This window comes from Arachis hypogaea, chromosome 10, assembly GCF_003086295.3.
Source record: "Arachis hypogaea cultivar Tifrunner chromosome 10, arahy.Tifrunner.gnm2.J5K5, whole genome shotgun sequence".
In the NCBI taxonomy this organism is placed as follows: Eukaryota; Viridiplantae; Streptophyta; class Magnoliopsida; order Fabales; family Fabaceae; genus Arachis; species Arachis hypogaea.
The window spans coordinates 91417356-91429260 of NC_092045.1; the positions used below are offsets into that span (position 1 = coordinate 91417356).

The 11905-nt window shown below is 36.0% G+C and overlaps 1 protein-coding gene across 7 annotated transcripts; it reads left to right on the forward strand.

Annotated features, from left to right (window-relative positions):
- The first annotated feature begins 301 nt into the window (after positions 1-301).
- Positions 302-9762, forward strand: LOC112715906 (phosphatidylinositol 4-kinase beta 1). 7 transcript variants are annotated; one of them, XR_011866743.1, is made up of 16 exons: positions 302-2486; positions 2991-3170; positions 3288-3336; positions 3740-3872; positions 3979-4456; positions 5235-5315; positions 5389-5508; positions 5827-5896; positions 6504-6614; positions 6950-7054; positions 7349-7402; positions 7561-7704; positions 7805-7858; positions 7941-8015; positions 8840-8923; positions 9014-9762. XR_011866743.1 is itself a non-coding variant. In XM_025767726.3 (16 exons), the coding sequence occupies exons 1-16, from the start codon at positions 1014-1016 to the stop codon at positions 9113-9115; spliced, it is 3300 nt and encodes a 1099-aa protein (XP_025623511.1). In that variant the 5' UTR covers positions 302-1013; the 3' UTR covers positions 9116-9762. The 7 variants fall into 7 exon arrangements, 4 of the variants coding, with proteins under 4 accessions (XP_025623511.1, XP_025623512.1, XP_025623513.1 ...); XR_011866744.1 differs by having other exon boundaries at positions 2994-3170; XM_025767726.3 differs by having other exon boundaries at positions 6517-6614.
- The last annotated feature ends 2143 nt before the right edge of the window (positions 9763-11905 follow it).

Here is an 11905-nt window from a genome sequence, read left to right on the forward strand (position 1 = left end):
CCAGCCCACCTCCATCATCTCTGATTTAGCGTTAAACAGAATCACTAACTACCATTAATTTAGGTCTTAAAACATTTTAAACTAATTCTACTTAAACCAAAATAATTTTCGAATGTAACAAAAATAATCAGTTACAAAATAAATTTTACAAATTAATCCCTCTGATACAAGATGTCCACTAACCAATAAAAAAAAACTAAAATAATCTCTGCCATTGAATTATAAAACAAATAAGATCTAACGGCCATCATCATCAGGTACACCGATCAACTAAAGACAAAAAATATACGCACCGAAACCCCAAACGTCTTCGGCACATAGAATCAGTGCCCTTTACTAGTAGGATAGTATTAGTAGGAGTGCGCAACTTTCACTCTTTCAGAAGACGCTCACGCACCTTCAATTTTATTTTTTATTTTTTATTTTTATTTTTATCTATTCTAATTAACTCGTACTTTACCTTTGTCGTTGATCTGTCTATATCGAAAAAAACGACGACCACCACGACCGCAACAACCTCCACCAGAACGCCGTCGTTTCGAAGAGATCCGTTGTGGCATTCGATTCGCTTCCACGTTCTCGTGCGGTTCGAATCAGATTCACATTTCGTCTTCTACGCTATTCAGATACATTCATTTTTATCGAATTGAAGCCTCGTTTTGATTTATAGGCTGAATCCTCCGATTCTTCCTGCTTCGGCTCCAATTTTTCGCTGCTCGAGTTTGCCCCGATTGCGTTGTTCCGTTATTTCCATGAACGCTGTAAGAGTTTCCTGTTCAACATCGTTTTTTTATCGGAATCTCCATTAGACACCCGATTCGGATAACCGATGAGGGTGAGGGATTCTATTCGTGGCTGGATTAGGGTTTACAACGAAGGTTTTAGGGATTCGTAGGGTTTTATAATGAGGATCCTACTCTGCTTTAGCTGGTTGTTGAATTGGAATTAGGATCCTGTTGCGGGGTTGGTAGCGGTTAACCCCATCAGGGTTTGATGATGGTAGATTGAGGAGGATGGTGAAGCTTTTAGGATTGAGTCGTGTCTGGGCCGATGAGCCCAGAGAAATCACGTCGAGGTCCAATTTGACCAGTGAGACCAGTGAGAATGGGTGGCTTATCAGGTTCTTTGATTCCTCCTTCTTCTGCGAGTGGATCGCAGTTAGCTACTTGTACAAGCATGACCATGCAGGGGTGCGCGATTACCTCTGCAATAGAATGTACACACTTCCATTGCAGGGAATTGAGAGCTATCTGTTCCAAGTGTGTTACATGATGATACATAAGCCTAGCCCCTCTTTGGATAAGTTTGTCATTGATATTTGCTCCAAGTCTCTTAAGATTGCTTTGAAGGTGCATTGGTTCTTATTGGCTGAGCTTGAGGACAATGATGATGATAATGATAATGAAGCTATTAGTAGGATGCAGGAGAAGTGCCGGATTGCGGCCACCTTGATGGGTGAGTGGGTGCCCCTGATTAGGCCTCAAGGTTCATCTTCCAGCGTGGGAGGTAAGAACCAAGTTTTCAATAGGTTCTTGTCTTCAACACGCCGGTTGTCGATAACACCTACGCCTCCTCCTCAGAAGTCCATGTCTTTCTCGCCTTCTTCAGGAAAGAATTTGCAGGTGAACGTTAGTCCGCAGTCTCCTGATGAAAACAACTTGTTTAAGAAATTGTTGCCAAGTCCAAAGTTTAGAGATGCTTTGCTGTTTCGGAAGTCAGCGGAAAAAGATGACAATGATTCTGAGAAGGATGGCTTTTTCAAGAGGCTTTTAAGGGATAGCAAAGGTGAGGATGAGTTGGGCCAGAAAATCCGAGATGCATTTCACTTCAGAAAGTCAACCGAGAAATATGATGAAGACTCTGACAAGGATAATTTCTTTAAAAGGATCTTAAGGGACAATAGAGGTGATGATGAAGACTCTGAAAAGGATGGCTTCTTTAAAAGGCTCTTGAGGGACAATAAAGGCGAGGTGGAGGGTTCTCCCTCAAGTTCGGATGGAATTTTTAAGAGATTGTTTCGTGATAGCAAGAATGATTCTGAGGATAAAACACCGACCAAAATGATGGCAGAAGAGGAGAAAGAAGGATTTTTCCGTAAGTTTTTGAGGGAAAAATTTGAAGATAAGAAGGATTCGAATGATGAAGGAGAAAATGCTAATTCCGAAGAGAGAGGTGCAAAGCATTCTGAACAGGATGAAAAAGAAGGGTTTTTCCGAAAATTTGTTAAGGATATATTTGAGGACAAGAAAGATGCAAATGATAAAATTGAAGAAGGTACTGCCACTATTGAGGAGGAAGAGCCTTCTGAATTCCCTTTGTTCAAAAGATTATTTCGTGTGCACCCTGAAGATGGTAAAAGTAGTTCAACCAATGAAAACAACGGTGAAAGTAGTCCAGGTACAGAAAATTTCTTCCGCAAATTGTTTAGAGATCGTGAACGTTCAGTTGAAGATTCAGAACTATGGGGGTCGAATAAGCAGAAAGAGGTCTGTTGCATATTTACTAACAATTAATATTTGTGCTTGTCTTCTGGAAGAAAGTAAACCAAATATTTTTTTAGTGGAACCCCATATTCATGCACATGACACATTGATTAATTTTCTTTTTATGATAAGTCATAAAGGCACTCTAACATCTTGATTTGAAGTCTGCTTTTATAATTTTAATATAGATTTTGGCATTGGTTTATTTATTCAATATCCACATGCTTTTCTATATGGACTCATTATCAATGTTATGTGCATGAGTGCAAGACATAATGCAAACCTGACAGAGTCTTGATTATGATATTTACAAATGAAATCTCTTACTGCATTTGCTGGTTAGAGTTAGAAGAGAAATATTTGTATTTATGGATTCTGAAATCTGTTGTCATTTTTTTGTTGTATACTTTGTTGGGTTTTTACTATTGAGAAATGGTGATAGGGCATTCTCCCGTGTATGACATCCTTATGCCTCAGTTGGATGCTGTTAATTTTATGTTACTTTAGCAGAAGCATCCTGAATCACCTGAGAAATTTGCAACAAAACCTCCACTTCCATTCAATCAATCACATTTCCGTAAAGTAGCTTACCATGAGTCATTGGAATTTGTGCTGTCATTATGCGAGACATCGTTTGGGTTAGTTGATGTATTTCCAGTTGAAGACCGCAAACATGCTTTGCATGAGGTTATTTTTTTTATATTTTTAATGATAATATGTATGTATATATTTACTTATTTGAACCTGTTCCATCGTTGGCTTCTGACACCTATTTGTTGCTGTTTCTGTGTTTTAACTTTTAAGTCTCTAGCAGAGATCAATTTACATTTGACAGAGGCACAGAATACTGGAGGTACTTCTTAACTGTGAATGATATGATGTCAATATTGTTCTTTGATGCTGAAAGGATTTACTATTTGTCATGTGTTTCGTCCAAACAGAATCAGATGTCATTTTATTCCCAAAATCTAGTCTCTGAAATTCTCCTTGTGGCAATGGCACCAATTTCCATATTTCTTTAGTTGCCTTGCTTTGCATGTTTAGAAACTTCCATTCTGATGTTTATTGGGAGGGCCATTTTGTTAGTGGTACTGTTAATCAACTTTTCATTTGTGCACTCAAGGAATTGTTGGCTGTTGTTAGTTCTTTGCTTTTAAACTCACTTTTTTGGTGTGTAATTTGTGTGTATGCATTCTTTTATTTATGGGTTCACTTGGTTCTTATTTATCTATGAATCTTGCTTTCCTTATTCCTAGGAGTTTGTTTTCCTTTGGGAAAGGGCATGTACCGTGTGCTTTATATTCCTGAAGATGAAGCTGTTCTCTTGAATTCTAGGGAGAAGGCGCCTTACATGATCTGTGTTGAAGTATTGAGATGTGACATGACAAGGTATTACTTCAATAGTAATCCCCATGAGTTTTAAAAAATATAGCAGTTCATAAAATGAGAAACATATTTCTGATATATTCCCTTCACTACAAAACATTTATCATAGCAATTCCAAGGACACGTCCAGTCCTCATAAACTTTCCAAAGGTGGAATTCCCTTGGCAAATGGAGATGCTCTCTTGCCAAAACCACCACCATGGGCTTATCCACTGTGGACAACACAAGAGGTTTATCGTAATAGCAATGATAGGATGTCAAGATCAACTGCTCGGGCAATTGACCAGGCAATGACTCATGTATCCGAGGCAAAAGTCAACTTTGTTAGTGTGAGTCTTTCTGTAGAATCACAATTACATGTTCAGCCAGAGAAAACTGAAGTGGATCTGCATGTTAGCAGTCGAGGTCCTTATAGTAACAGTGTTGGTGAAATGGCAAGGGGAGGACGTAACAGTGATGTGAAGTGCGTACGGGTAGTGCTGACCACTGATCCTGGGCTTAGAATGGAAGATATTGGGGAACAAGCACCTAGACGGCGGAGGGAACATCGTCGTGTGCCAAGTACAGTGGCAATAGAGGAAGTAAAAGTGAGTCTTCTGTTGATTTGGTGATATTGATGCTGCTATTTGCATTACTTTCTTCTATATTGCATTCAAGCTTTGTTTTCAAAACACTTGATCTGGTTTCCATTATCAGTGCCCATATTGCAAAATAAATAATTCAGCGATTTTACAGTGTAGTTATTTCAGCATCATGAAGTCAACTGTTTCTTTGCATGTATACACATGTCTGCCAGTCAACATAATTAGTTTTTAATTTGAAAAGACTGGCCAAGTTATCTTATTACAATAATATAACGAGTAACTCGAATCATTAAGTTACTCATGCATGCAGTAGGTAGATTGTTGATATTAATCTGTAATGCGGATCCATGACTTCATTTTGTTAAAGATTATGCATTGATTATGCATTTCACACTGGTTAGTTCCACTTTGCTTGGGGATATTGCCATTTTCAGTTTATTAAGTCTTTGGACATCCCTCTTCCCTTCTGCTAGCTTTTGGTATTAATTTAGACCTACTCAGTTTTGAGATGTGTTAGACCCTAATCTATTGTTGTTATTGGGCCACTGTAGATGCCAGCCCTAGGTTTAGAGTTTGTATGTTGTGTCCGTTGCTTGGAGATATGGGCATGATAACCTTTATAATTGCTTGGGCTTCTCACCCCCCACCAGCTAGCTTCTGGGGTCGTTAGATCTACACAATTCTAAAACAGACCATGACATGTAGATAATTCATTTCTTTGTATGATTCCTCCCAATCAATGTTACTGTAATAGTTTTTGCTGACATTTCAACTTCTCTAGGCGGCGGCTGCTAAAGGGGAAGCACCTCTTGGACTTCCTTTGAAAGGTGCTGGTCAGGATTCATCAGATGCACAACCAAGGGTAAGAAATGTTGTAGAAGTTCTTAATTGTTTTGAAATATCGAGCTGTTAGTATGACCTGTTCCTCTTGACAGGCTAATGGAATTGCCCGCAAAGCGAGTGATGCCTTGTCTGGTGAACTTTGGGAGGCAAAGAAAGAGAGGATACGCAAGGCTTCCATTCACGGCAATTCACCTGGTTGGGACTTGAGATCTGTAAGTACATTTGTTAATTAAAAAAATAAAAAAAAAGCAATGCTGTTATTTTCTGAAGTCATGGGGTCTTGATTTCAATAAATAAAATATCTGATGATCAATAGTTGTTTGTTGCCTAAAGTAAGGTCATTTGTTTGTTTAGAGATTTGTATTAAAACTATTCATCCAAGCAATAAAACTGTCTCTCTCCCCTTCCACCCCCCCCCCCCAAACCCTATTTTTTTCTCCCATATGGTTCTTTCTGTACTTTGGTTGAGAATAAATGCTTCAAGATGATATTCTTTCAAGCAAGATGACACAATATTCCTTTTTACATAGGTTATTGTAAAGAGCGGTGATGATTGCAGGCAGGAGCATCTGGCGGTTCAACTAATTTCACATTTCTATGGTGGGGGGTCTCTTTTACTTCTCTTCCCTTTGTTTTTGGTGTTGATATTGGAATGAAGCCCAAAGGGAAAGATCATGTCAAATTGAATATATTCAGAATTTCACATATACGGTGTCCATTGTGTTGCCATAACACCTTTTGAGAAATTATTGTTTTTGTTGATGAGCATAGAGTGTTGACATTGGGACAAACTTAAGGGAAGTGAAAAGAAATCGCAAAGATGTTCTAAACCGTAAAATTAATATTTTTTCAAAAAATAAAAAATAAAATAAAATTCTCCACTTGTCTTTCTGGTTTGAAGTGGAGCCTGTTTACTTTTCTTAAAACAATGTAGTGGAAATTAATGTCATTGTTTCTATTAATTTCATTACTATTATTAAAAGGAAAGGTAAGGCAACACAAATCATTCTATGTATCATTTTGGCTGTCAGTCTACTTGGTTGTGGTTTTCAACGTGTTAGTTGGAAATTTCTAATTAGAGAGGAATTTGTCTAGTGAATAGATTGGATGTGCTTAAGATTTATTGACTCGCATAATTGCACTGTCATGAGTTTTCAGATATCAAACTACTGTAGGAATTTCTTGATGTGTTGCTTACAATTATCAGCCTTTGATGCCAGATATCTTCCAAGAAGCAGGCCTACCTCTCTGGCTACGCCCTTATGAAGTTTTGTGTACATCATCTTACACAGCTCTTATCGAAACTATTCCAGACACGGTAATTCTGTGCTTTGACATTTCAAATGAAATTTAGGGAGGCTATTTAGGTTATGCTTAGATTACCTGAATATATGTATCATATGTTGTGAAATCAAACTAGCCATGTAAGTAAGGAAATAATTTTTAGGAATTATATGCTGATTTCTTATAGTTCCTGATTTTTGACTTATTCAATTAGGTTTCTACTATTACGTTTACTAGGCTTGTCTTTCACTTTTAGTACTACTTGACCTTATTATTAGTATAGAGAGTATAGGCAAAATATTCTAATATATAGTTCACCTTATTAATAATACTTCCAGCTTAATATCTGTCTTTTTCTCTTTATTGCAGGCTTCTCTACATTCGATCAAGAGTAGATATCCCAACATCTCAAGTTTACGTGGGTTCTTTATTGCCAAGTATCAAGAAAATTCTCCAAGTTTCAAACTTGCCCAGGTAAATATAGAGATGCAAAGATATGCTGCATTATTGTGAACTGATCTTGTTAATCTGAAAAAATGTGCTACTAATTCTTAAATCTTAACTGTTCATTCTTCTTCTGGTATTGTATAGTGCATCATCTTCTAAATGTAAATGGTTATTTCCTCGTCTCTCGTTTGAATGATTTGCATGATGTTTCTTGTATCATTTTACTTATTATATGGTGAAAGCCTTAATTCCATGTTAAAATTGGACAAGATATCTCTTCTGTGACAAAATGTAACCATTTTTTTTATTATTTTTGTATAGAGGAACTTCGTTGAAAGTATGGCTGGATATTCCCTAGTCTGCTACCTTCTGCAGGTCTGAAACATCTGATCATGTACATGCATGAATTCATTCTTTATAACTGGTGCAGCACTGCATTAAATTGTGATTTGTGTCATTAATTCTGCTGTTTATTGTTGTTGTGGAGTTAGTTTTCTACCCACTTATCATTTTTTTTGTTTGTTGTCATTCAGGTGAAGGATAGGCACAATGGGAACCTCTTATTGGATGAAGAAGGTCATATTATACATATTGATTTTGGCTTCATGCTTTCCAATTCACCTGGTGGTGTTAATTTTGAAAGTGCACCTTTCAAATTAACCCGAGAGCTTCTTGAGGTAAACTGAGATAATTTTCTGTCTGTTATTGACTTGATCTTTTTGTCATTCATTTGCTAAATGGTCAGCTCTATAAAATGAACAAATGCAATTGTGATAGGTCATGGATTCTGATGCTGAGGGCATTCCAAGTGAATTCTTTGATTATTTCAAGGTAGTAGTGGTGAATATACAGTCTGCACATTACCTCTGCATTTATTAGCACTAAACATGTCCATTTTGTCCCTGTAACCCAGGTTTTATGCATTCAAGGCTTTCTTACTTGCCGTAAGCATGCTGAGCGAATAATTCTTCTTGTTGAGATGTTACAGGTATGTAATTGTTACCTCCCTGTGGTTCCTCCGACTGTCATATAACATGTATATAGTCTGCTTGTGAAGTTTTCTGTGATTTAAGGCTGATGCCCTTTGTTTTTCTCTTCTCCCTTTTTGTTTTGTTTTTTGTTTTTTTTTTTTCCACTCCTCCAAAAAACAAAAAAAAAGAATGTGATTGATTGGATGCTCATATATTGTGCAAATAGCAGCTATCCAATATGATTCCTAGTGAATCTTGGTTGCTTAACTGTCATACTACTGGGGTAGTGAAGTGCTTAAGAGTACCTGAATAGACATTAGACATCTTTGAATTCTGAGATTGAAACAATTCTTTTTTCTTTTTTCCTTTTTTTGGGGGGAGGGGGGATTCAGCATGACTTTTTGTCCGTTGAATGAATGAACATGATTGTTTTGGATAATGGGCAGTGGGTGGCAAATAACATCTTGAGTTGCTTAGAACATGGTTGAGAAACAAATTTCGCTGTCTTGAGAATGGTCCTTCCAACCCAAAACATAGTGAAAGGAAAATGCATTGTATTTGACATTGAACAGAAATTTGTGCAAAAAAGGTTACAATACACTACATTTGTTTGATAAGCAGTTAGAGAAACAGAGCTTTCTCCTTTCTCCCTTCTCCCATACTTGACTGTAACCTATCCGTTTCACTTATCTGGTTATGTGACATGAGGTTCACATATTCTTACGTGATATCTTATGTTACCTTTGACACAACTGCTGCTGTACGTGGGCCTCTTTCGTGATGCTTATAGAGAACCATATCCCTCTGTACTGATTCTTTTTTCCCCTAATGTTTGTATTAGGACTCTGGTTTCCCCTGCTTTAAAAATGGTCCACGGACAATACAGAACCTACGGAAGCGATTCCACCTCAGTTTAACGGAAGAGGTTTCAATAGTAATATTAATTACTTTTTAAATGCAATCTGTTAAATGTGATTGTTACATTTGTGTTTTCTTTCATTTTCTCTTCTGGCAGCAATGTGTATCATTGGTGCTTACTCTGATCAGCAGTAGCCTGGATGCATGGCGGACACGGCAGTACGACTATTACCAGAGGGTTTTGAATGGAATATTGTGAGATAATTTGTCAGTGATGATCATTTGCCTTTTCCATTTTAACTAAAGCTTGCACCGTGAATTCCCGACAAATAGAATTGTGATTTTCGGTCATTTAATTGTGGTTGGTCCACTGGTGTGCCGTTGGAATTTCTGTGGATGGTGAGAATTAATAGACGGCACTGTGGCAGGGTGCAGTCTCTTTTCCCTGGGTAGAGGAAGGTTCCGACTTGCAAAAATCATTTTTTCCCCTTCAAATTGATCTTGATTTTGCATTGCTTCTTGTGAATGTAGCTCTGGCTTAGCCTCCTAAATGGTGAGAGATAGTGGAAATTGTATAGTGATTTTAGCATGAGTGACAGGTTTCTGTTGGGTGTTGATATGTGTAGTGTGTAAAAACTATTTGATTCATCAAAACTCTTGGGGGGATGTTTTCAACTGTGAAGCAGATGCTGACCTGGTATATCTTGGACATCCGTTGAGACTGCTGTGTTGTTTCTTCCTGATCTCAGTTGATCTATCACGTCTCTTCCTAGGGTTGATTATTCAATTCTTACACTATTGAAATTCTTTAGTGATGTTTGATTACATCATATGTAATTTATTCTGTTTACTTTCATGGTGAAATTTGTTCACCCTCCATATCAATCATACAAAGTTTTGGTGCCAGTCTCTTCATGTTTCTATTTTTATCTCTAGCCATGGCACGAAGAATTCCTGATCACCTAAGCCATGTTGATGGTACTTATTTTCATGACGAGATGATTCGCTATAGATTTCTCATTTAATAGGTAGCTATGAAATATTGACACTTTGTTGAGTTGTATGTGTCGGGTATATTTTGGATGATACTCATCTAATAAACATGTCTTGTGTGTAGTTTTGTATTAATAAAAATTAAAAAATATTTTACATAAACTCAAATATGATCATGTATTAGGTGTCCAATCATATTTGTCTATATTCTTGAAAATGAGTTAAGAATGTCTCATTAATATTAATTCATTAATAAAAAAAATCTAAAATCTTTTATATAATTAAAATATATTAAAATTAATAAAAATGTTTTATGCTAATATCAATAAATATTAAGAAATTATAATTTATTTATAAAATTTTTATATTTATATATATGATGTCCCTATCTTTTAACAAAAATTTGAAATTTGCAAGTGTGTATATACATATTTATTTCATTAGTGTCTCATACATATTTCATTGCTTAATAGACTAAATAGTCAATTTAAATTAGTCTGAATGATCAGTTTATTCATTTGCTAAAGTAAGTGTTGAGGGGTTTAAATCATGTTTTTTATATATAATAATTTATTGGTAAATGACAAATCAATAACAGATTAGTTCTTAATTTATTAAGATGGAGAATATTGTGGAAAAAAATAAGCCTAATAGACTAAATAACATCCATATATTTGATGTTGATGCTGCAATTCAAATCATAATTTACTGGAATCATCTTATTTTAGTGCAATTAACTAAACTCTTTTGTACAATAGTAACGGATAATAAAACTTAGAATAAATGGCCAAATTCTTCGTTGAATTATTAAAATATTATTTGTTTTTTAAATTGGCTCTCAATTTTTTTTTAATTAAATTGGTCCTTCAAAAATTTTAAGTTAATTATATTAGTTCTTCCGTCTCTTTCGTTATCGATTGCGTCAAAATTTGCCGATGTGGTATGTTAAATATCACCACACTAACCACAATACACATCTAATAGTCCTAATTTGCTACTAACATGATAAATTTATGAAATTAGATTAAATCAATCCCAAATTTATGAGATCTTGAGGCATTGAAATTCTAAATCTGGAATTGATTTGATCTAATTTCATGAACTTCTCATGTTAACAGCCAATTAGTTGAGCGACGGCCCTTTCACTCGGCACCGTCGGATCACTAAGGCCGACTTTCGTCCCTGACCATGTCATTGTGCTTGCGGCTTTTAAAAGATGGGATTGCTTTTGAAAGCAGGTAGAGCTTTTCAAAGTTAATTAGTGCTTATCAAAATTAAAAAATATAATATAACCTCATACATTAAATAATTTTCAAATTTAACTCTTACATTTATGCTTATTATAGTATTTCAAAATTTTAAAAGCTATTTAACCAAACACAATTATTTTTGCTTGTGTTTATTAAAAGTCATTCTTAAACGCAACAGGAACAATTTCAATCTGGAAAAAATATCACCTAAAGCGCAAAAAGCAAAATTCAAAAGATTTTTTTCTTTTCACAACGAAGCACGCATATATTACTCTCTTAAACGTAAACGAAACAACCGATTCCAATCCAAACGAACTGAATTCGAAGTTTCTAGCTCTGGGAAACAAACCTTGTTGAATCGAAAGGGAGAACAAAAAAATCGAAGAGGCGAACCTTGTCGAGCAAGAAGTTAGGGAAGAGGTGAGTGGTGATGCACATGTAGCAGAAGCTGTGTCTACGGTGGCAGAGACAGAGGCTTATGCCGATCGATAGAGGTAGGAATGTTGGAGGCGTTCCTTCTGTCATTGGAAACTTAGAGGAAATTAGGGGTAAAGTACTAAATTGATCTCCTACGTTTGGGCGTAATCTTGTTTTGGTCCTTAAAGTTTAAAGTGTCATATTTGAATCCAAAAAAGTTTTATTTAACTTCAATGTAGTCTCACCGTGAGGTCAAAGTTAAATAATTAACGGAATGTCCTACATGACAGCAGTACAAGAATAAGGTTGATAATCTGGAGAACAAATACAAGCTACAGAGGTACAAAATCAACCGTGGATGCATCAAAATATTTATTTATCATTTTTCT